Source organism: Misgurnus anguillicaudatus, chromosome 22 (genome assembly GCF_027580225.2).
Source record: "Misgurnus anguillicaudatus chromosome 22, ASM2758022v2, whole genome shotgun sequence".
NCBI lineage: Eukaryota > Metazoa > Chordata > Actinopteri > Cypriniformes > Cobitidae > Misgurnus > Misgurnus anguillicaudatus.
This window is the reverse complement of record NC_073358.2, coordinates 10,020,433-10,046,071: the sequence shown is the minus strand read 5'-3', so window position 1 is coordinate 10,046,071 and position 25,639 is coordinate 10,020,433. Positions and strand designations below refer to the sequence as shown.

Here is a 25,639-nt window from a genome sequence, read left to right as displayed (position 1 = left end):
AGAGATAGTTTACCCAAAAATAAAAATTCTGTCATCATTTACTCATCCACATGTTGTTTTAAAACCTGTATAAATCTCTTTTTTCTGATGAACACAAAAGATGATATTTTAAGAAATAATGGTAAACACACAGCATATAGTGTCCATTGAATGGTAGACACACAATAGTGTCCATTGACTTCCATAGTAGGAATACTATTATAAACATATGATGGAATTTAATGGGTACCGTCAACTGTGCGCTTTCCATCATTTATCAAAATATTTTCTTCATAATTCATCACAATACTTCTAAAATATTTTTCCTACTATGGAAGTCAATGGACACTATGCTGTGTGTTTACCATCATTTCTCAAAATATCTTTTGTTTTCATCAGAAAAAAGAAATGAATACAGGTTTAGAACATCATGAGGATGAGTAAATTATGACAGAATTTTCATTTTTGGGTGAACTATCCCTTTAAGGATACAAAAAGATGGGAACTTTCTAAGTCTTCAAGTCAATTCAGATTTTAAATTAACAATTTTCACAGGTTTTATTTCGTCCCAATGGTTTTCCGATATTACTGTGACCCAAATTAAGGGAAACCTATTAAACAATACAACAAAATATTATATAAGCAGATACAGCCCAAATCTGCAAAACGACACTCGTGAACACCCGCACATAACACACAATAGTCTTCAAATTTATTTAAAACAAACATCGATTAAATGAAACTGCTAGTTTATTGAAACAATTTCACAATTTAAAATGCACAAGACACGGATTAAAATAGCAATGGAGTTACATCATAACTACCACAGTTATGGGAAGACAATAAATATCTTGACAATAGAAAACAACGCCAATATCAACAAAACTAAAACATTCTAATTAAGAATTGCATTTAAACATAAAACTAGTAGAAACCAGGCCAAAATACAGGGGAATTCATACAACTGCAAACCCTAAATTTCTATATATGCTAATAATAATCTCTACATGAAGGATAGAGTCAAAAGCCTTATACACAGTGGACGTATACAGTTATACAGTTATGTGCATAATTATTCACCTTTACCAGACACCCCAGGTAAAGTTTTGTTCATGTAAAACACTGTCGAGTTAATCTTCAACAGTGTGGTCTCTATGACACACACGCACACCTCATTCACACATTGCTGCTACTGCCCGCTGCGTCTTCTTCATCTTTCTTTAGCCGTTTTTTGGCTCTGATTTCGTTCATGGCTTCCTCGATGGAGCGGGTGTCCCTTTTATTGGCCACAGGAACTATAGGGATAAGAGTAAACAAATGAGATGAAAAGTGAAGGCAAATTTACGCCTGAGTGGAAGTGAAGACCGGATGTTAAATACGCACCACAGCCGTATGTGCTGTTCGCTTGAAGCGTGTGTGCAGCGTCTTTAGCGGCAGATGTACCAATCAGATGGCTGTATTTGTCTCTGTAGTTTGAATTGGGTGAGGCAGGCCTTTTCTGAGCATGACTGGCTGATTCCATCTCCAATGCAGCTTGCTCCTGTGGAAAGAGCCAAAAAAAGTATTATAATCGAAGAGCTCAGAACCAATACGCTCTGACATTTTTTCTTAAAAATTAGGATTTTTATCAGACTCTCACCTTAAGCCTGCGTCTCTCTTCGGCTTTCTGTGGATTCCACTCCTCGCCTTTACGATACGCCTCCAGTTCCTCATCTAATGGTGCAAACTCCTTCATAACCAGACACACACAATCAAACTTCCAATAAATCAATAATACAAAGGAAAAATACAGCATGCTTAAACAGTAAACTTGTTTACTTCTGGCAGGAAGTAGCCCGTTACCTTTTTAAACAGCATGACGTATCTGCTTTCTTCTTCCTCACCAAATGAGAAAGATGTCAAGCCAGCCACCTCTGCCACATCATGCCTAGGACAGATGAAGAGGTTAGCATGAATTGTACAATTAATATAAAAAAGGAATAAGTGGAAAAGTGAAGTGTGTCATTTTGCACTATTAGCAGCAACACAGAGCTTGCATCCACTTCTCTGTGCATTAGGGATGGCACGATTATCAATATAATATTGAACCGTTTGGTACGACCTCAACAGTCAAATACATGCATATAAATTGTGGTTTTCTGGTTTATGTGTCCAAATCCATCTGTTTAATCATTCCTTGCGCATCTGTTTGTGTGTGCCTTCCCGCAATATCAAGTCACTATGGGCTACAGACGGCTAACTGTGCTTGCGATGCGTGTGCCAGATTTCACACACTGCCATGGTAAGCGGAGAAGAGAGACACCAATGCAAGGTTGCACGGCTGTCTTTATTTATTTATTCTTTATGCCATTCAAGCATCTATGGCTATATTCATGGCGAGAACCAGCTAATCTATAAACTGATTCGGGGAGGGGCAATTTGGTATCTCTAATTCACCCAACTTGCATGTTTTTTGCCTGTGGAAGGAAACCGGAGTAAACCCACGCTGACACAGGAAGAACATGCAAAAATCAGGGTATGTATTAAACCGTGGACCATGTATTGTTGCAAAAGTATTTTTATCAGGGCTTTGAACCAGATTTTTTCCCAATTGGTTCGTTCCGAACAGAAACAGTATTTTAACGCTTCCGGTTTTCGGTTCAACCCTAAAATTTATGTTCCTGAACCGGTTAGAACAAAAAAATAAAGTTTCAATACCGGTTAATAACGTTCCACGGCAGCTGTCGGACAGACAAATAAATAGGCTGATCATTAAGACATTAAACTTAAATTATTAGTCTACATAATTTTCTGTAAGTCTCTATCCTGTCATCATACATTAAAAAGGCTACATTATGTAAGCGGCATAACTATAATTCTGACATGCCTACATTTGTTGAGTGCACTTAAACACGAGCACACACACAGACGGAGGGGGAATTCCAAACGGCGCTTCGGGAAGAAGATGCAGCATAAACAGTCGTTCCACATAAAGTGAAAATTACGTTGTTTTTCAGTGCTTTATTCGCCAAATGTATTTTAATGGACTACAGTATGCGACACAGTAGCGCAACTCTCTCTCAAGTTTATACATCAAGAGTTCTGATCTTTGAAGGGCAAAGGGATAATCACGTTTGATTGGAGTTAAACCAGACACATTCAACCGCATGTGCGTCTGTGCGTACAGAAAATTGCTCACTTTATCACCTTTTTGTGGTTAAATTGTTTAAAATCACTTAAGTGTTAACATTTGCAAGCCTTTGAAACATGTGCAAATGATCAACTTTCACCCTATTTAAATTTGCGTATTAATCCGTGAATCGCATGCGAGCCGAACCGTGGGTCATAATCTGTACAGATCACGGATTAACTGGGATTCCGTTACACCACTAATTACTATTAAAAAAAAAAGATCTTGAGATACTTGGTAGCCTACAATATTTACCTCTTATGATTGAGCATTAGAGACTTGGACTTGAGTAGGCAACTTGCTGTGAAGTGAACTTCACATAGTATTGCACAGAAATCTCGTCGAAGAACGAAACAAATACCGGTATTAACCGGTTACCATTATTTTAAATAAACTATTCTGCTCCCAAACATATATTTTTGAAAGTTTCTGGTTTCGTTTCTGTTCTTGCAAAACATCAAAAGTTTTTGGTTTTCGTTCCTTGAACCGGTTCAAAGCCTTGATTTTTATTGAGAAAACAACACACATATTTTCAACTTTTTTGGGGGGTCAATGGCATTTCATGCATTCTGACTTATTAATACAGTTGGTTTCCTCATGTTAGACAAATGCAAAAGGTCAAAAAAAGCAGTTAGACGTGTTACAGTATTTCTGTGCTGAATGTACTTCGCCAGGGTTCGACAAGTTTCAGAAAGTTTTTTTCCAAATACGGTCCAGCTGAAGTTTCATAGCATATAGCTTACCCCTATAAGCTTTATGGCCATTTTCCCCGGAAAACCACGCCCACACGTCAATCAGCGGGAGAGCAAGAACCATATTTGTTTCGAATCAAGACTCAACAATGGCACGAAAGAAGAAGTGTGTTTTTGGATGTAAGGAGAAGAAAGCCAGCATTATGGAAACAATGGATATAGTTTGTTTATCCGGGGTGGCATCGATGTTTTGCGTGTGTGTTTGTTTAATGCTGGATTTCATTGAAAAGTCCCAACCAGGTCATGAGTTGCATGCGGTAAGTAAGACTTTTTGTGTTTTGTTGGAAATAGGCGCGTAAGTGCATATATATAAACAACACAAACATGTAGTGAATCATAAGTTATTCAGTTAGTGTTGTATAAAGTGTTGACTCGAAACTCACTCCTCCTGCAGTTCGTTACTCCTCCTTCCAATTTTTTTCATACGTTATTGGAAAGAATCGGTAAAGCTAATCTGCCTATAAATCAGATGAAACTAAATACTATTCGGCAGGGCCGTGCACAGACATTTTGAGGGGCAGTGGCCCAAACCAAAAAGGGGGCACAATTTATATGGTTTTAACAATATGATGTGTTATAGATTAGTATAAAATAATATAAGTGATTATAATGGAAAATAGACTTTATAACAAGATTTAGAGTGTGACAAAACTTCTTAATATTCTATATGATTTACATGCTGAAGCTTTGAATCCATGTTTGCAATTTTAAACAGCTTTTGAAGCCTCCCTTTCAACTCTTTTTTTAAAAACATTGTTTTTTATTTTTCGTCGACAAAGTGTGCCAACAACAGCAAATGTGGTGTTATTTATATTAGATCTCATCGGGTACATTACACATTAGACAATCACTGTAATTCTAAAAATGTTTTCTAAGTTGTTAGCACTTTAAGAAGACCGAGAGCAAATCATTACCCACAGAAGTACGAAAACATAGGAAAGCCGAGAGAGAGGTCATCCATATTTTTATTTTTGCTGCTTGTTTTCTCATGATCTCGAGATAACAAAAATTGTTTTCTCTATCCAGACATAATAATCCAAATGCCATAATGTAATTTCCTGTCCATAATATTTCATTTATTTTGAAGTGGACTGCTGATGCATAAGTCTTCGCCGTTACCACGCGTAGCTAATCGCCGATAGACTTAATAAATAAATAAAGTTTGATGTTCGTGAATTTAGGGACCATCTCTAAAGTGCACTGTACACGTTTCTATCTTCAATAGTATTTAACAGTTTATTTGAATAAATATAAAACATCTAAAAAAAAAGTGTGCATTATAGTTGACAACCACGAACACTTTACAGTTGGTTTTGTGACTGTTTGTTGAATTTAAGTTATTCCATTTTAATGCTGTTTAAAGTAGAAACGTATATGGGGTTACTTTAAAGACGGTCCCTAAATTCACCGCGCTATCAAATGGTCAATTATTGGCAAATCTGTTTCATCTTGAGCAAATCCCTGATCTAAGTAAAATCTAATTTGTTCATCCATGCTAATTTAGCTAAATATGCTTTTGGTGTCTAAAAATTATGTTCTATTGAGTACACGTAAGCTTTAATCACATCACAAGAATACAACTTTTGTTATGTCGAGATCACGAGAAAATTAAGTAGTGATCACGAAAATACAATCAAGCAAAAATAAATATAGAACACGACCTCTCTCGGCTTCAAACTACCAAATTACTAATTGAGCAGCTCAACAACTGAGGTAATGTAATGAATCTACCTGTTAATACAACAAACTGTCGTCTTCGCCCTTCAAAGAGTGGACACAGAATGTGGGAGATGCTGCGGAGCGGGTGGGAAATCACGAAGTGGATTACCAGAAACAGTGGATCTTTAGACGAGCGGTAACAGAACACTTTGACTGGGGTTGGCGAGAGGGGCACCTCAGCCGATTAGGGCAGAAGGGCAGTTGCTCTAGCCACCTGGCCACCCCCCTGTGCACGGCCCTGCTATTCGGACCTATAAAGGATGGAACTACTCTGTAGGTACTCCAGATTAACATCAGATACGCAGAAACAGCGTGTGTTATGGACACACTATAACTCTAACAATTTTTAACTCTAACAACAATTTTTCTGGAGGACACTGAATTAAATAAAATAAAAAATGAGATCGGTAATAGACGTTGAACTTACAGTATGCTTCGCTCAATCTTGCCCATAGGGTCATACTTCTTCTTCTGCATTGTGCTGTCCTGAATGAAGTCTGACACCTCCTTCTCCATCTAAAAAGGCATACTTCTTTTCATAAATGAAAGCTTACTATGTCAAATTATCTTATAATAAACTACTTTCCGATTTAATTAAATTCAGAGCGAGAGTATAAACTTTTCTACAATTATCACATGTAAACACATTGGGAATATTCAGGAAGAGACATAAATGAAACAACACAGCATTACTCCAAATTGATACATTCTCCCTTCTGTACTGTAAAACAAAGTGGGAGGGAGAGAAAGTCGAACCTTTTTCCGAAACTCTGCTTTTTTTCTCTTCTCATGCTCCTCCATCTTCTTCAGCCTGGCTGCTTGTTCTGTATTATAAAAGGTAAGTCAAGAGTGAACACTATCCATTCCTAACAGCCACAACATGTTATTAATCTTAAGTTTTCAATTTATTGTCACATTATTGACACGGGTCACATCATTTCACTCAATGAGTGAACATTTTGTGTGGATAACAGACAGTCCTAGCAGCAGCAATGCAGTTTGAAGAGTGTGACATATAGCTGATGTATCGCATATAAAGGTATGGAAAGGTATGGGAATAAAATATATTGATTGAAAGAAGAAGAAAAATCATCATATTGTATTCAGAATTGTATTCTTTATAATAAGCTTATTTTATTGCAGCACTACATTTGTTGCTGAATATTTAAATTTGGGGTTAATACTTATTTTGAAGTTTTTATTATAAAATAATATTCATTGCGCCTTTAGCTGTATAAAAGACAAATCAACAAACCAGCTGTGACGTCATGGGGGTTTTTAACAGCAAATGATCAGCTAAATTACGATTATTAAATAATTTATTTATTATTAAATTAAATTGCCCGATGTCCAATTAACACCATACTTTGTTTTGTATAAAACTGTATAATGCTATGCTCTGTTTCTTATGTTCTTTTACTAAAAAAAAAAAATCAGCTAAATTACGAATATGCATGCACGCATTTATTACTTCTCGTGTGGTGATTGGTTGTTTTCATTACACATTTTGTGCCGCAGGGGGCGCTCGGATAATCGTCACGTTTCACTTAAACATCTACGCGCCTGCCCGAATTCACATTCAAAACCGCAATGCGTTGTATTTGTTGGTTTTAAAGTTAGGATTTATCTACCTTTGGCTTTCCGCCTGCTTTCCTGGTTGTGAACGGTTGGTGGTTTTTCCATCGAGCTCAAGATCGAGCCCAGGAGGTCCGCCATCTTTGGACTGACTGAACCTCACCGGAAATTCACTCCTCAAATTGCATTGTGGGAAATGTCGTCAGACCGCCACCAAAATGACGTCATCACGACGTCCCATGGACATATTCACTATAAAACATTATTTATTGACCGCGTTTAATTCTCAGACTGTCAGAGGACGTATTAATAATAACGAAACAAAAAATAAGTGACAATGATCATGTTTAGAGCCACAGAATATAAGTAGGCAAGCCTGTATGAAGGTGTTTGTTTTATAAAATATTAATAACAACACTTTTACCTTGAAGTCATTTTAACTATGTACATCTCGGCTCACTTTTGTGCTCAGAATAACAAAAACTCCACAAACCTGCATATCAGGAAATATTACCCATAAATATATTAAAATATTGTGCTTTGGATATAGATAATTTATTAATTTTTACTTTTCAGATTTCTTTAAAAAAATATTTGTTTGGTTTCATTAATCTCTCAATATTCTCAATGTTTGGTCAATTGTCTACTTAAGGCAAATTTAATATTTATAAAAAAAAGAGTAAAGGGTAGGTTTTATTTAAACCCTAAATTTTTAAATCATTCTGTAATTAAGAATAGGAACACTGTGAGATGGTTCAGCCATGGGATTTATGAACTATGTACTATGATGGTTTTGTGATTCATCAACATCAGTTATGCTGAAATTAACAGCTTTTGATACACCTGTTTGTTTCCAGTTATTATTATATCACCAAAGATCATAAAGTTCTTAATCTCAATCTTTAATACAACAATTAGGAAGAGCCTTGGCCTTTACACTCTTAATTTTCTTTAATATACCGCATTGACCTGTTCATTGTGCTCAACACTGGAAAACATTAACAATTATTTACTGGAAAGCCTCTGTCCTCTATGGGAGAACATACAGTATATTGGATTTGCCGATTTAAGGGTCTACAGAGCTAAATAAGAGTCTACAGTTTGTAATGGGAAATCTTTTGGACCTCCATCCATATCTGACCATACATTCATCTGGCAATGTATAAAACATTTGGTTCAAACCAAGTGGTTGTAACAGTTCAAATCAAAAAAGAATTAAAGACATGTTTCATGATTCAATCATTAATCTTGGTTCAGCTGAAAAACTTTAAAGCTTTTAAGGAAAAGGTTGGGAAGTGGAATTATATAAATAATTCTTTAAAAACAAAATGAGGTTTACAACTGGTGTGAATGATCCTCCCTCACACCATGAAGACAGAAGGGCCAGTTTATGGTTTAGGTCGGTCAGTTACAGTCTGTAATACAGGAGTCCATCACAGTTGCCACCACGACAGTGCACCTGAGCCAGTGTGTATTACCACAAACTCTACTAAAGATGTGAAGTAAAACAGCACAAGGAGAAATGACGTTTGCAGACGAGCATACACGCTGGCTCTGTAGAAATGGATCCTTCTTGTGCCATCCACGGGTGGCTCCTATGAATCGAGGAAATAGATCTTGTAGAACTTGTTCATCTGCTCCAGGAAGATGAAGGTCAGGACTGTGTGTGGCCCCAGGCGAGCGTAATATGGAGTGAAACCCTTCCACAGGCTGAAGAATCCTTCATTCCTGATGACTTTCACCAACACATCCTACACAGAAACAGAGAGAGACGTGAAGAAAACTGATAATACACAATGTTGAACAATATGCAGACTATAAAAAATGAAGTACTCGGATACAAAACCAGCTAAACGCCAATACCGTTAAAAAATTAGATATTGGGTCTCATTCTCTAAGCATGCGTACACATAAATTTGTGCGTACGGATGTTTCCACGAACAAATCGCGATTCAACAAAAACTCGTATCAAAAGGTCCTCTAAATGTATGCAAAAATTTAAGAAAACCTAAAACCACTCATACGCAATAATCATGTACTCCATAATAAAATACTAGGCTACAATTATAATGTTTAATAATGTGTATGATAATGTTGATTATGATGAAATTTACATGATTAGATTTGATAATATTTTCTGTATTATATATTATTATACATGATCTATATTATCTGAGTAAATTAAGGTTGGGGGCGTACATCGTGACTGTAACGTCACAGTTGATGTTATGTTGAGATTGGCCTGTTTTTTGCGTGCACAAGGTTTACATGAGGAGGAGGAAACGATGACCTTTGAGACTCACGATACGTCATTACCACGTACAGAACTCCTATTATTAATCTATGCCTAGGTAAATACATTTTACATTCTACGGCACCTTTAAACATTCGTACGCCAAATCAGTCTCATCGCTTAGCAAACAGTACAGGCACTTCAGTGGGATCAACAGTAAAAATGCACAATATTTGCCCAATAATATTAATAAAAAGCATTTTAGATGATTGTATTGTATCATATTTACACATGGCCCAAAACTATAATTCAGAGGTGTTGATAACTCATTACAGATGGCAAAAGAGTTTTACAACACCAAATGTCAGTGCAAATGAAGTACATTTACAAATGTCTATGGGCCTTCTCTAAGGTAGGAGGTTTGAAACTTAATCCCCATGTAAGTGTGACGGCTCTGAAAGGTCACAACTCAGCTGTCTGAGATCAGTTTCTTAAAATGGTCAGTATCGGGAAAGTGGAGAACGTTAAAAAGAACATACCAATCCATTCTTGTACTCAGGTTTGCCGTCAATCATTCTCATGTTCTGAATTCTTTCGAAAAGAGAAATACATTAGCATTAATAACTTTTACTGCTGTATATTGGCCATTTGTGACATCAGTATGCATTAGTGACAGGCCAATACCTTGAATGCACTTTAAGTTCATTTGGGTAAAAGCATCTACCGAATGATTAAATGTAAATGAGAACGTTAAGGGTACCTGGTCTTTACAATGTCAACTGGCATGGATGCAGCTGTGGTGACCAGTCCACTGATCATACTGGCACAGAAATGACACAAGATATCATCTCTGAAATAACCTGCACATACACAGAGAGAGAGTGTAAATCAACAAAACTGATTTAATCATTAGTGTAAAGCAGCGGACATGTGAGCTGGATTTTACAACAGGCCTGATACAGCAAGACTAACTGATAAGATAAAAGAGAGTGCGTACCAGTGTCCAGGAGACCTTGTTTGGACTGGGAGTATGAAGCAAGTTGTGCTGCGTTCACTACAACGGCTCTGGCCATGGTGGGTATGCAACCCTTGATCAGAAACAAACACAGTTTCACAATCCTACACACAGAACAGAATGTGCACAGGACTTTACAGTGCCTTATCGTAACAAACTTGTGTATACAAATAAAACCGCACACATAAAATCGTAATAAATCTCATATCACACATAAACTAAAACAAGTTTATATGTTTATTTAACATCAGAAGTGAATAAAGCGTGTAAGCTAACACAGCAAGGTCATGTGACCACACCATTAGAACATCATAGGGCTGTAACGGATCACAAAACTCACAGTTCGGATCACATTATGGTTTTTGAGGCATTTTTCGAATTAGCAAAAAAAAGATTTTCAAAAATCTAATAACAAATAAAGAAATTACAAAACATTTATAAAAAATTACAAAGTTGCACATTAAGTAAGGTCTAAAATTAGCATTAGGTACAGAAATCGAATTAAATGAATAATAACACTGTCTTTATTGAACAAATGTAATATTATTATTATTTTTAGGGCCACAGAAATGATTTACTCTCTCTTGGGTTGTTTGATTAACATTAATGACACAGACTTAAGTAGGTTAAATGAGGTTATTGTCTCTTTAAGAACAAATAAGCACAGAATGGTTTCTGACTCTATAATTCACTTAAGACATAAACAAATGTTTTTATTAAAAAAAAGAATACTGTGAGCTAATTTTGTCAAGAACCGAAAGATTTTATGTTGGCTTAATTTTTGAAATGCGTCTCTCCGTATATGCACTACTGAGTGCACTTAAACATGTGCACACGCAGGCGGAGGGCGAATACTAAACGGCACTTCAGAAAGAAGATGCAGCATAAACGGTCGGACCGGACACATTTAAAGGCGGAGTCCATGATGTTTGAAAGCCAATGTTGATATTTGAAATCACCTAAACAAACACGCCCCTACCCCAATAGAATCTGGACCTTCTGTTGATAGACCCGCCCCACACATACGCAACCCGGCATTTGATTTGATTTGATTGGCTATAAGTGTGTTTTGGTAGTCGGCCCGTCTCCTTTTCCAAACTGTTTTTCAAACATCGTGGACTCCGCCTTTAACCGCATGTGCGTACAGAAAATCTGCTCCCTTTAGCGCCTTTCTGCGGTTAAATTGTTAGAAACATGTGCAAATGATAAGCTTTCCCTATTTAAATTTGAATATTAATCCGCGAATAGCATGTGAGCCGAACCGCAAGTCAACAACTGCGATCCGTCACAGCACTGGAACATCAGTATACTAATGTTGCGTACTCGCAAACTATTTGTGAGAAATAGTGTGCAGCATGCAATTATTGTATAATCCAACTACTCTTATATTATGATCCATACTCTGTGATTTTAAAACACAAACCAGTGCACATTTACTTTGGTATTTAAATGATGTCATACCATGGACTACTATTGTTTAACTCTTTCCCCGCCAGCATTTTAAAAAAAGTTGCCAGCCAGTCCCAGCATTTTTTATGATTAGTCCCTTTCACACATACAGCCTTTACTGGTAAATTGCAGTTAACAGGTAAACCTTTCCGGTAAATCAGTGCTCCCAATTTACCAGTAAGAAAGGTTGTAAGATTACCAGTAATTTACCGGTAAGCGCTATGTGTGAACGAAAAATATAGGATTACCGGCATTTAGAACGGACGACGTCAGACCACGCTGACAGTTTCGGGGCAATCATAATGTTTTAATACAGATGACGCGTTTACCCCCGCACTGTTCCCAGTTTCCACACACACGCTGCTTAAAAGTCGAGCACACCTGAAGTTTACGTCCACATTTCTTTACCAAAGTTGTTTAAAACAGCTTACCACATACTTGCCGAATTGCCGACGTCCTTAGTACGCCCTCTGTGAAGCCTAAAGTGCAAACAGTACTATTGTTTAAAACGCATTTTCGGTTTGACGTCGCCTCATGCAATGTTGTTTGGTCATGAGCAACTTCGCGACTGTCAGAGTTTACCACAGACGTGAAAACAACAAAATATGGACCGTGGATATGAACGACGTGGATTGTTTACAAATACAACTCGCCGCGCGCCACAGGTACTTCCGCTTTCTCAACGAATTTACCGGTATTTTGATACTGATGTGTGAATGATGTCTTACTGGTAAAAAGACGGAATGTCACTGTGTGTTTGAACAAAACATTTTTGTATTTACTGGTAAATTCATTCTGGTAAATTCATGGTAATTTATCAGAATTACTGTGTGAGAGGCTATTTTCACAAAAGTTCCGGAAAACTTTTTTCTTTAAATATATAAACATACAATATATCAAACGAAAAAACAGACCCTCTGCTTTCAAACAACAAACATTGGTTTGTTCTCTTTTTATTACCTCTCAAATATGGGTAGGTTTCTTAAAAAATACCACATTTTGAGCAAAACGCTAAAATAATTGCATGTTGTAAAGCAGTGGTTTTCAAACTGGGGGCCGCAAGATGTTGCCAGGGGGGCCCTAGTTTTATGACATTTTATTAAATACATTAGTTTATCATGAATTCTGTGTAATTAAACCTAAAAAAATTGGCTACTAACCAAAAGCACTACTTTTTTGTATAATTTAATGTTTTTTTTTTTTATTAAAATGTTGAGTTTTATAACAGTTTTTTGTCACAAATTTTCTTTGGGGGGGCCGCGAAGGAATGCACGTACACAAGGGGGGCCGCACGCTGAAAAAGTTTGGGAACCACTGTTGTAAAGGACTTTTGTTAGAGATTAGATTCAGAGCTATGATCAAAACATACAAAGAGTTTTTACTGTTTTTGGATCAGTGGATGCTACATCGTTTTATAAGTTGGATAATAGTGGAAATATGGATTGCCGTAAAACTGGCAGGGAAACGTTTTCTTAATGAGTTACGAAATAACTCATCAATGGCGGGGAAAGAGTTAAAAAATCTTTTAGAGTAAATAAAACATTAAAATAATAAAAAATAAAAAAACATTGTATAATTTTTTTTCAATAACCCATGACTATATACTTATAAATATATCACCACATACCCTCCAAAGTGTGGTGACTCCTTCTTCCCTGGTGATCCTGATGAGGGCATTGAAGACATTCGTGTAACCCCTCCTTTGATCTGGAGGCAATCTGGGAAGGGATTTTTTGATATTTTACTCCAAAACATTAGGTAAAAAAAAACATGTTAAGACTTTCTTGTCATCAAAAACTGCTAAATAAAAGATCCTAAATTCAACGCTTCAGATTAAACGGTTTCATTCATACCGTCCATCGGCTGTCATCCGAATAAGCGCCACCTCAGCCGGAGTCCCAACAAACGCCCCCGTCGCACCGGCGGTCATGCCAATCAGAGCCTTCATAAAGAAATTAGGAGGTGTCCCATCTGCTTTAGACATGCGCTCAAACAGGACTGTGTAGATGCCCAAGCGAGTGGTGGTGTAGGTGGCCTGTCTCAACAAACCCGCTGAAAGTCTTCACCAGAACATGTGTGATCAAAAAGACACGAGAACAAAAATAACATGCAGTTAAGATCTAGTTTTTCCCATCCACCACAAATAAAATTTATCTTTAAAAAAATAATAAAACGTATTTGTAAATGAATTAATCTGTTCCACTCTTGCCTTCCATCATCATACTTTATCTATAGTTTCTCAGTTAACTTATCATATCACTATGGTAGGCCTACGTCTCACTTTCTTACCCGGTGTAGATGCCACGTACACCCTCGTTGCGAAGGATGCTGCCCACGGCATGAAAACTTGTCTTGTACTCGCGAGCCTTGGATCCCTGACCGCTGAGCTGCATCCGATTCTTTACGAGATCTAACGGCTGCACAAACACAGTCGCCCCCATCCTAAGAATCAAAAACAATGTTGATTGGTTTATACATGCATTATAATCCAGCAAATATTAATAAAGATTTGCAAATTAACTTCTTACAAGATAAGGCAAAAGATAAATTGCCTGTTTTTTTTCCAGAACATAAAAAACACCAAAAGCTGTTCCCAATATATTTAAAGATTATGGGCAAATTAGCATTAGGGCGCAAATTTAAAAAAAAGCACAGATGCAAGTGGAAATTTCTGCAGTCGTACACACGTCATGACTTATCATGAGAAAACAAAATTATGTTGTAGTTGCATAACATCGGTTAATGAAAATGCTGTCATTTCGCAATTGTCTTTTTGTTGTTGTTGTTGTTTATTAAATAACAAAAGTTTTGCGCAAATCTACTGTCACTCATGTTGTCGGAAGCCGCCAAGCTTGAAATGAATGAGAATGGGCCGCACCACCGTTGCTAGTCGATGGCGGTGTGCATGCAGCATAAGACATGTTTCTTTGGGTGTTAAATAGTGCCGCAAATACCAATAAATTGATGAGCGCAAACCTTAGCAAATCACTTTGTGTGATTTATTAAAATACTTTCCTCCCATAAATTTTGCATCTAAAAGGAAACATCTACAAATGCTTCTCAGAGTCAATGTGTTTGGGTGCATATTTGTTTTGTTTTATCAAAACACTTAAAAACACCCATCGTGCATCGTCAAAACACTCTTTTAGGATTCAAAATCTGTGTCTGTATTTAAAGGGATAGTTCACCCAAACACATTGATAGTTCATCATTTACTCACTTTCACATTGTTACAAACATGTATAAATTTCTTTGTTCTGATGAACACAAAGGAAGATACCTTAAGGAATGTCCGCCACAAAACCAATCAGAGGCCCCATTGACAAAAATAATTCTATGAAAGTCAATGGGGCCTCTGATCGTTTGGTTACAAATATTCCTCAAAATATCTTCCTACATCCTAACATTTTGTCTTTCTAACAATATTTCTGTGTTTTATACATAGTTTGTATAGTTCTGACAAAAATATTGCTTGATTTAAATTATGATACCTGCTAGTGCTAATAATAGCTAGCGCTAATAATAGCTAGCTTACATTTTCTTCACATATTGGGTCACAGAGATTTCACATCAAGGCATAATCTACTAGTCTTCTAGCAATTCTCTGTCAACAAGTAGGTTAGATTGGGACACATTGAAATGACTGTCAAAAACTTACCCTATTTACCTGAAGTTAGTTACCCTACAGTATAATTAAAATGCAACAAAAAACAATAATAAATGCATTCGTAAGAAATACATTTTTAATGTGGCATTCACATAAGACAACGAAAAATCCTAAAAATGAAGCCCTTTGACATCAGTGACATTGATTTGAGAAGGAAGACTCAATTTTATATCATCAAACAGGAACCGTAATACTGACAAAATAAATTGTTTTGTGTCAATGTAGGAATCGTTTTAAATAATCAAAAATTGTTTACAAATGATGAAGTAATATGGACAAGAATATCACACACAGAGCTGCGCGAGTCCGTGACATTTAGGCAGAAGTTCAGATTGACGCGAGGCTTTCCCCGGGCCTGCACCTTCATTCACAACAAAACTGACATTTATAGAAAAAACCTGGCCATACCGCATGGCAAACTCCGCACGTTAACCATCTCATTCAGTAATAAACCCCTTAACAATGACAGTTTTATTTAATCCCATCATGCATCAGAAAGCACCGCTGTATGAACGCACGCGCAGCTGCATACGTACCCGGCCAAGCCGCCGAAGAGGAATTTAATAGATTTGGGCGATGTCTTGGGTCTACTCGTGCCAGCTGCGGCTGCCATGGCTGCGGGATTTGTCGCGTATTCTGTAGGACACCTTCACTTCACCGCTTCGTTCCGATGCGACGCGGCAGACACCGCAGCAACTCACTACAGCAAGGTGACTCACCGGGGCCGCGCACGTCAAACGCGACGGCCTTGGACCAATAGCATGTAAGCGTTTACTCACGGGGTCGAGCACGTAGGTGACGCGTAATATGACGTATCTCTCGTAAGGCAAAAATTTTATTAAGGTAGGTTATATTTTTTCTCCGTTTGAAAAACATTGAAGCAAAACGCATTGGATTTCCACGTGAAATTTGTGAAGGGAAGTTTATTTATTTTGTTTTCCTGTTTGTAATATATTTATTCAAAAATACCATATTATAAACTAAACTTAAAGTGATTATTATCTTGTTTATTGATTATAATGTGACTGGGAGTAAAGAAAAAAATATATTCTAGGCTGTGTTGTAACAGAAATTTTCATTGCATTATTAAAAAGTGTCGTTGTCCTGTTTTATAGATGGTTTCATCATCAGATCTTTACGTGTGTTGTCACGATGGCCGGAACTTAACTTCCGGTCTCTGTTTGTTTAATGGTCTGACTAGTGGCTAAACTCTCTGGAACAAATACCTCGTCAAAAATAAGAAATGTTTTGGTTTCCTAAAGACAAGATGGCAATCATGGATCATCGGTAGTTAACATTGTATACTTGATATAGTACACATTGTCATTTTAGTTTAGGCCTACCGGAAATTACATTTGTTCCACAAAGTTGTTACTGCTGAAACCATCTAACATTATACCATGTTGGGCGTTTTAGAATGTCCCTGCCTTTATTGTTAAACCGAATCTGATTGGTTAAAGCTAAAATGTTCTACCCAGACCCCTCTAGACCATAGACTGTAAAAAAAAGATGGACGACGCACTGTCCTCAAAACGGGCCGATGTCTTCCTTGTTCTATAGAGAGTTTTCACCGACGTCACGTTCTGGGCGGTAACCCAGATGCGCGGCCATTGTGGAGGCACTCGGTGAAAAAACTGAACGGAGTACAATGGAGTATTGTGCACTTTGGATACTTTCAGTGAATGTAGATATGTAGGAAACGCGTCCAAGATGCAACGGCATATAGGGAAGGACTTGGACCACAAGAAAAGGCACGATATTTCGAGAAATTACAATTTATAGGCAGTGCAGATCCTTACGAGTTAGCTCCCTCTTCTAGGATCCGTGACGACCCGGCGATTCTTCCTTCAGTTGCATATACCGATATAGTTAACTGGTTTTCATGCCGAGCTCATATGTCAATGTCAGCTTTATTTATGTAAAAAATTTAAATCAGTGTCCTACCAAAGTGCTTTACAGTAAAATAAGCACACAGTAAAACAATAAAAGCAATAATTGTTTTTACAATTTACTATTAAAAATATTATTATCATTACAATAGAAAATTTGTTATGAGCAATTAAGCACAATGGCATTAAGGCATTGCAGCGCAAATTTTAGTTGTGTTTAAGTAAATTTTGTGCAAACACTAAAAGTACATATTAAAAACTCTTTAAATAAAATACAACAAGTAGAAGCATAATTGTTTTATACTTTATGGACTTCAATCATATTTCTAATATAATACTACTATTTTTCCTGAGCTTTGCCAACCACAAGCGCCTCCTCTGATAATTTCTTGCATTCCTTTCCCTCGTTTTAATAACTTGGAAGTCAATAATATTCCAAATGTTTTTCTCAATCTGTCCTATTGGTACAACCTCAAACACGGCAATAATTAATCATTTTCCTTGACGATGTTCGGGATATACATCAGTGCCTGTTCTCTGTTGTGATGCGGAGTGCCTCCAATATGGCGTCTTCCGCTCTGATGACGCGTCGTGAAAACCCTCTATAAAGTCCCTTCTTTAGAAATACTTAACGAGTTCTAAATTGTGTAGTTTGTTTAGTGTGTTGTGATTCGATAGCAGCTTAGCTTGCCGTTAGCTTAGCTGGCGTATTCATGTGGGCGGAGTCCAGCCAAAAACTTCTACTGACGTAATTAAAGCAGGAGAGGGCTGCAGTCCAAACCGGCCATTCACTGTAGGTGAAGAAGACAAAGGCTTTAAGAAGACAAATTCTGTTAAAGAAAATATATCGCCTGGCAGTGAACTCTGAGATTTATCATTTTACGGGTATTATTCATGCTATCACAGCAACACCACACCCCAACCAGGGTTTAAAAAATGGGATCAGGAAGAACGTGACCTTTAATAAATAATAATGCTTTTTATTTCCAATGCGCTTTTCTTAGACCCAAAGCACTTTCTATGATTTAGTGATTTGTATTCTACAGTTGCTTAATGCAGTCCAACACAACCAGCACCAACACTGCAATGCACAATGCATATGTGCTTTGTTATTCCTACTGCCGCATGGACTCTTAGAAACTATGCTTAATATCAAGTTTCTCCCTAATTGTCAGGTGTTGGGTTAAAATGGGTTATTTAAGCACATTGTTCTGTTTGTGAGAACTTTCTGTGAATATATAATATTAATGTCTTTAATATTGACTGACTAAGATCATGTCAAACATTAAAATCAATGATTGAAATCAAACTTTGATGCTCCTAAACTCATCATTAAATTATGAGACGTCCAGGATTACAAAGTATGTCGTAGGTTATTTTGCAGCATTCCTGAACACATATGTTTGTGAAATTGTGTGTGTAACATAAATTACACTTTGGACAACAGTTTTCTTCACACATTTTAAAGGCAAGCAAGATACATTCAGTACAGGGCTTGTTTCTTGTTTGTTTGTTGTTTTTTTCTTTTTCAAGTTGCATGACAGTAAATTTTAACATATTCAGGCAAAATTACCATATGAGGGAGTGCACTAAATGTATATATACATTAGTTCAATATAACTAATGATAGTTTAGTCTTGCTAATGATTATACATGTTGATAAAAAATATCATTTTAAAGCCTTTCCTTTCTAACAGATTAAACTATTACCAAAATATTTCAAGAACCAACTCAGATACAATACTTACATAAGTTCATTGAGCAATATAAATAGAAAGATACATAAGAATCAGTGTCGTAAAGAGAACAAAGAATAATGAGCTTGAATTACAAGTAAAGGGACTTATGTTAGCCCATGTAAAAGTGGTCCTTCTTCTGACCCAGGATCAGTTTGACCATTAAAAAAAATCAGAATTTCTTTCTATCATTCATAAAAACTCAAATACATATAACTGAGAGTAATGCCAATGTGATCTTATGGCAATTCATACGTATTTTACGAGGTGGCTAAATTGTATTAATTCGTACGACCACATTTGTACATTTTTGTATGATTTGCATTGACCTCTGTGATGTTTTTGCATGATTAACTTTGTGCGAATTCATACGAATTAGCCAATATGTACAAACGATCAGGCTGGTAATGCTTAGTTGACAAATTTATCTCAAATCCACACTGTAAATATTCCTTGTTGCACTTACATTCTCAAGTTCAATCAATTTGAAATTACAAATAGCTTCAACTTTCTTGACTAGTGAGGAGTTGAAATAACTTCTAAGCTAACTCAACTTTATTTGTATCATTTATAGCAACTCCTCGCTAGTCAATAAAGCTGAAATGAATTGTAAATTCAAGATGATTAAACTCCAAAATCTAAGTGCAACAAAGAATTTTTTCCAGTGCACATTAAACAGAAATGGCCAACACAATCTCATGGTAATTCGTACGTATGAGGTGGCTAATTCATAGTATTTTGTACGACCACATTCGTATGTTTTTCATTTGCTTTGCCCCTGTGATGTTGGGGTTAGGGGGTGTGGTTAGGGGAGGGGATATCTAATAATTGTACCTAATCACTTCGTACTAATTCATACAAATTAGCAAACTCGTAAAATACTCACAAATTGCCATGAGATCAGCCTGATGATGGCAGAACTGATCTCAGTTCAATGAAGGTCTAATACTGTCTGTAAATAAAGATTGAAAAAGTAAGTGTTTGTGCTGCCTTAAAGGGATAGTTCACCCAAAAATAAAAATTCTGTCATCATTTACTCATCCTCATGTTGTTCTAAACCTAAATTTGATGAACACAAAAGAAGATATTTTGAATTTTGTACTTCCATAGTAGGAAAAAATATTTTGGAAGTATTGTGATAAATGATGAAAAATATATTTTGATAAATGATGTAAGTACAGTTTATGGTACCCATTGACTTCCATAGTAGGAAAAAATATTTTGAAAGCATTGTGATAAATGATGAAAAATATATTTTGATAAATGATGGTAAGTTCACAGCTGATTGTAACCACTGACTTCCATAGTAGGAAAAAAATATTTTTTGCAAGTATTGTGATAAATTATGAAAAATATGTTTTGATAAATGATGGTAAGCACATGGCTGATTGTAACCATTGACTTCAATAGTAGGAAAAAATATTTTGGAAGTATTGTGATAAACTATGAAAAATATATTTTGATAAATGATGGTAAGCACATGGCAGATTGTAACCATTGACTTCCATAGTAGGAAAAAATATTTTGGAAGTATTTTAATAAATTATGAAATATATATTTTGATAAATGATGTAAGCACACAGTTGATGGTGCCCATTGAATTCCATTGTATTTTTTATTGCTACTATGGAAGTCAATGGCCACAATCAGTTGTGCGCCTAGCATCATGTATTAAAATTCTTCTTTTGTGTTCATCAAAAAAAAAAAAAAAAATTCATACAGATTTAGAGGATGAAATTTTCCTTTAATTTTTTTGTTAATTTATGTTAGTTATTAGTCTAAAAATGCTGAATTAAAGGTGCAGTGTGTAATTTTTAGAAGGATCTCTTGACAGAAATGCAAAATAATATACAAAACTATATTATCAGGGGTGTACAAAGACCTTTCATAATGAACCGTTATGTGTTTATTACCTTAGAACGAGACCTTTTTATCAACATACAAAGAGGGTCCCCTTACATGGAAGTCTCCATTTTGTGCCGCCATTTTTCTACAGAAGCCCTTAACTGACTTTTTTTTTACTAAGTTGTCTCCGACTATGACATGTTTGTCCGGTGGCAGCTACCATAGCTTCTCTATGTGTTTCAAAAGCAAGGGGTGAGCAGTGGACTAAGCCGTTGGTTGCAATTCGCAACCTCACCACTAGATGCCACTAAAATGTACACACTGCACCTTTAGTAAAAAAAATTAATACCGCACAAACACATACTTTTTTATAGTGTACCTGCTTACTGTGTTCAACTGTGTGTGTCTCAAGAAGTCCTAGTCCTTGTTCACACAGTACATAAATCTGATTTTGCTTTTTAGAAACTTTCCCCACGTCACTTTGTATCTGATGAAATGTGAACTCTATTTTTTAAGCCCGGGATACACTGCACGATTTTTGGCTGTTCAAGACGAAAGAATGCCATTGTGAAACAATTGTCGCGATTTCTGTGATTGTGGCTCTTTATTGGTTGTCCTATTTCGTACAGTGAGAGAGTTTCAAAGACGGCCATTTCGCGGTCTTGCGACCAAAGTTAGCCTACGATAGTTTTCTGACAATGTCAGAAATTCAGCATGATCAAAGCACAGTGTGTTTGCTGCTACGACCTGCTGACCTGTATTTGTTTACCAGTAGTGCATGCTGATGAAGTTGCAGCCTATGATTCAATGTGTTTTATCATCGTACCCAAGTTTAAACGCTCCATGTCGCACAGTGTTATGAGGTAATGATCTTATAGGATGGCAAAAATCGGCAAGTATCCCAGGCTTTAGACAATGCAGTAAATTTCCTGTGTATCTAAATATCTTATTGTTTAGTACTATGCATCTTTAACTAAACAGAACACACACATACAAAAAAAAAAAAGATTTTTGTTGCTCGTCTAAACAAAGTCTAAGCGTAGATATGTAATACTGTAAATTGGTCAACCTTGTTTTGTGGCGCTGCACAATTGTGATATACATCATTCGCTAAATGAAATTTTCAAAAAGGGATTCATTCAATCCAGTCAGGAGTCTCATCTGTGCCTGTCTGAAATCATGGAACGACACAAACACACAAATATGTGAAGTGCTTCACTTTTCATTGTCACAGACGCAGTGTGTGTCACGGTTCTGTCATGTGTTCATGTCTTTTATTATGTAGTTCTGTTTCATGTTCATGTCTTTTATTTTAAAAGTGTTCATTGTCATGGTTGTCTCTTGTTCCCGATGTATCATGTTCTGATTGGTTTCTTGTCTGTATATATATAGCCCTCATGTTTCTTGTTCTTGATCATGCTCGTTGTTTCATGCTTCATGTTTTGTTTTATTAAAGTCTCATCTCATGTTTGGACATGAAACAGAGCTACATAATAAAAGACATGAACAATGAACAGAACAATAAACACATGACAGAACCGTGAAAATGTGTGTGTGTGTGCATATGTGTGTCAAATACACAGCAATACTAGCACAGTTCTCTGGTCATGTTAACCATCATGACTATTAGGACCCATGATCTTAAAATTATGACTCTGTCCACTTAGTGCAAAGGATGCTGAACACAGAAGCCAAGCTTCACACGCAAACACATGATGCCTCGCAAAAGTATTCAAACCCAGTTCTCTTATTTTCCTGTAAGCAAATTTTTGACAAAGCACTGAAATCATTCAAATGATTATTTGTGACATTTTTATGAACCCCCTGGCGCCGTGTGGATTATTTCTGGTAAGGATGGATGGACTTTTTTGGGTTTCAAATCAGAAGCACCATTTACTACCATTATAAAGCTTGGAACAACCAGGACATTTTCTAATATAACTCATATTGTTTTTGTCTGAAAAAGATAATCATATACATCGAGGATGGCTTGATGGTGAGTAAACTGTGGGGTAATTTAAATGTTTGACTGAATTATCCCTTTAGGTAAGCAATAGTTGAGGCCATGCTGTATCATGAATAAGTCACGCCTGAAGGGCGTTGTTATGCTGCGTTTACTGTGGGTTTACACCAGATGCGAGTTCAAGGATTTGCGCGAGTAGATTGCATACAAAGTCAATGCAAAGATGCGATCAGACGCGTCCTCGCGTGGGGCAATGGGAATGACACGATATGGGCGACGCGTTTGCCGTGAAAACACGCGCTATTCGCCTCAAACGCGTCTTCATTCAAGTTGAAAATATTCAACTTGAGCGAAAAATTCGCATGACACGCAGTTAAATCCCGCGAGTAATCTAGAGCGAGCAACGCGATGTGATGGCACGCTTTGCGTTTGGTGCAAACCCACAGTTACACCAGATGCGAGTTCAACGATTTGCGTGAGTAGATTACATACAAAGTCAATGCAAAGACGCGATCAGACGCGTCCTCGCGTGGGGCGATGCGAATGACGCAATATGGGCGGCGCGTTTGCCGTGAAAACACGCGCTATTCGCCTCAAACTCGTCTTCGCACAAGTTGAAAATATTCAACTCGAGCGAAAAATTCTCATGACACGAAGTTATATCCCACGAGTAATCTAGAGCGAGCAACGTGATGTTACACCAGCCGCGGTAGAGGCATGAAGCGCGAGTGATTTCAATGTTAAGTCAATGTGAAGACGCGTATGAGGCGTTTGGCATGGCGAGGAAGATGCGATTTTGCCTCGTTCGCGCAAAGTATGCGCGAATGGTGCTTTTTGTGTATTTTGCGTTTGCCGCGAATTGCCGGTTGACGCCCCAGTTGAAAAATTTTAACTTTGGCGGAATTTCGCGCCGCGTTAACCAATCAGGAGCCTGCTTGCTGCTGTGGCGGCAGCCCCACCCGGATCACTCATTCAACCTGAAGGAACGCTTGTACAGAATGTTTGACATTGCGAGCCCAGACAGCAAATTACAGACGGATATGCCGAGTTCGGTGTGGATTCGGCCCGAACTCGTCTGCTGTCTGGGGTGCTGTGCAGTGATACACAGACTCGTTGAGTGCAGCTGTCATGAATAAATTCACAGCTTTCGACCAATCAGAATCAAGGACTGCAACTAACTGTTATATCAAATGAAACACATGACACATGCTTATTTAATAAATAGAGAATTGGCTTTGAACCTGTTTGTGAGGCATCATATACACACTCGCACTTCCCTCCTACAACTGCACACATTTCTCTTAAAGGGACAGGTGCACCATTGTAAACACAAGGAGAGATGGAAAGGAGAGAAACGGAGGAAGACTTGTGATGTTGAGACTTGTTGCTGTCACACGCCGATGTGTCCGCATACTCCTCCGCACTTTGACGGGTACCGCGACGTCCCCACGAATGTGGTGAGCACCTTTCGTAAACATCTGGCTACGTTGAGCGTCTGACACGCCGTCCACCCGGCGAGACGTGGCGTCCGAGTTTTGAGTAGCTCAGGTGCAACACCAGCGATAAAGAGTTTGTGTCACCTCATGCACGCATACAAACTTTCGTTCGTGCCTCACGTCATACGCACTCTCTCATAACAGCTCGTCCGATGAAAACCTGGTGGAAAAACAAGGACAGGGACGAGAGGGGTCATGGAAACTTTCCATCGCCTCTTTCATTTCCTGGTTTTGCAAGACTTTCTCCTTCAAGACAGAAACGTCAGCGTATCCAAATAAAGAAAGATGACGTTTGTGCGGCCGTTTCAGAGTTTGCACGTCTTATTTGTCGGTATGTTCAGATATTTGAGTAGGGTTACAGAGAGCAGTGCGGTATGGGCTGGAAGCATGTTGCAGAAGGCATGCAGGTGTTGTAATATACGGGAGAGCAGAGAAGCCATGGGACGCCGCGTTCAGTCTTTTCTCCATCGCTTGCTTTTTCTGGCTGTATGTGGTTCGGTAATCATCTCGTTCCTTCACGCGCGTGACTCTTTCTTGGAGTGAGGCTTGTTTCCCAGGAGTGCGTCGATCTCACCTATGGTCTGAGGATTCATTTGAGACAGAATCTATGGACGACAGACAAAAATGTTATCACTGCATTTGCGTGTGTTTGTGTAAGAGTGTATATTTGTGTGCGTGTGTGTATATAATAGTGAGTATGTATACATGCATGTAAGTGTGTACAGTTGTGGGTCATATAATTAGAATATCATCAAAAAGTTGATTTATTTCACCAATTCCATTCAAAAAGTGAAACTTGTATATTATATTCATTCATTACACACAGACACTCGATCAGTCTGTGGCACTGCTCAGGTGTTATGAGAGCCCAGGTTGCTCTGATAGTGGCCTTCAGCTCTTGTTGGGTCTGGCATATCGCATCTTCCTCTTCACAATACCCCATTGATATTCTATGGGGATAAGGTCAGGCGAGTTTGCTGGCCATTTAAGAACAGGGATACCATGGTCCTTAAACCAGGTTCTGGTAGCTTTCTTTGGCACTGTGTGCAGGTGCCCAGTCCTGTTGGGAAATGAAATCTGCATCTCCATAAAGTTGGTCAGCAACAGAAAGCATGAAGTGCTCTAAAACTTCCTGGTATACGGCTGCGTTGC

General features: G+C 37.5%; 3 protein-coding genes across 5 annotated transcripts in view; all 3 read right to left on the bottom strand.

The window, feature by feature from the left end:
• Window positions 1-711: 711 nt before the first annotated feature.
• spag7 (sperm associated antigen 7) lies at window positions 712-7,406 on the bottom strand. The gene is made up of 7 exons (XM_055200825.2): window positions 7,251-7,406; window positions 6,376-6,443; window positions 6,047-6,135; window positions 1,822-1,906; window positions 1,619-1,708; window positions 1,363-1,519; window positions 712-1,274 (listed from the first exon to the last, which is right to left on the bottom strand). Exons 1-7 carry the CDS (start codon window positions 7,333-7,335, stop codon window positions 1,156-1,158), a joined length of 693 nt encoding a protein of 230 aa, XP_055056800.1. The 5' UTR covers window positions 7,336-7,406; the 3' UTR covers window positions 712-1,155.
• A 669-nt stretch (window positions 7,407-8,075) lies between these two features.
• Window positions 8,076-16,309, bottom strand: slc25a11 (solute carrier family 25 member 11). The gene is made up of 8 exons (XM_055200824.2): window positions 16,095-16,309; window positions 14,181-14,333; window positions 13,745-13,951; window positions 13,519-13,609; window positions 10,425-10,515; window positions 10,188-10,287; window positions 9,967-10,018; window positions 8,076-8,945 (listed from the first exon to the last, which is right to left on the bottom strand). The coding sequence occupies exons 1-8, from the start codon at window positions 16,169-16,171 to the stop codon at window positions 8,790-8,792; spliced, it is 927 nt and encodes a 308-aa protein (XP_055056799.1). The 5' UTR covers window positions 16,172-16,309; the 3' UTR covers window positions 8,076-8,789.
• A 2,585-nt stretch (window positions 16,310-18,894) lies between these two features.
• LOC129441075 (voltage-gated potassium channel subunit beta-3) overlaps window positions 18,895-25,639 on the bottom strand; it is a 58,381-nt gene continuing 51,636 nt past the window's right edge. For all 3 annotated transcript variants that reach the window (XM_073860933.1, XM_055200816.2, XM_055200818.2), the window contains one exon: window positions 18,895-25,092. In XM_073860933.1, the coding sequence (XP_073717034.1) occupies window positions 25,003-25,092 (90 nt within the window). In that variant the 3' untranslated portion in view covers window positions 18,895-25,002. The remainder of the gene's footprint in view (window positions 25,093-25,639) is intronic.

What these genes read in the sequence shown, in the direction of transcription:
- slc25a11 (XM_055200824.2), bottom strand. Translation starts at nt 16,171, where the DNA reads ATGGCAGCCGCAGCTGGCACGAGTAGACCCAAGACATCGCCCAAATCT. An exon ending in GTTGACATTGTAAAGACCAG is followed by an intron (nt 10,019 to 10,187) that starts GTACCCTTAACG and finishes TCTTTTCGAAAG; the next exon opens with AATTCAGAACATGAGAATGA. An exon ending in CTGAGTACAAGAATGGATTG is followed by an intron (nt 8,946 to 9,966) that starts GTATGTTCTTTT and finishes GTTTCTGTGTAG; the next exon opens with GATGTGTTGGTGAAAGTCAT.
- spag7 (XM_055200825.2), bottom strand. Translation starts at nt 7,335, where the DNA reads ATGGCGGACCTCCTGGGCTCGATCTTGAGCTCGATGGAAAAACCACCA. An exon ending in ACGTCATGCTGTTTAAAAAG is followed by an intron (nt 1,709 to 1,821) that starts GTAACGGGCTAC and finishes CTGGTTATGAAG; the next exon opens with GAGTTTGCACCATTAGATGA. An exon ending in GAACAGCACATACGGCTGTG is followed by an intron (nt 1,275 to 1,362) that starts GTGCGTATTTAA and finishes TTATCCCTATAG; the next exon opens with TTCCTGTGGCCAATAAAAGG.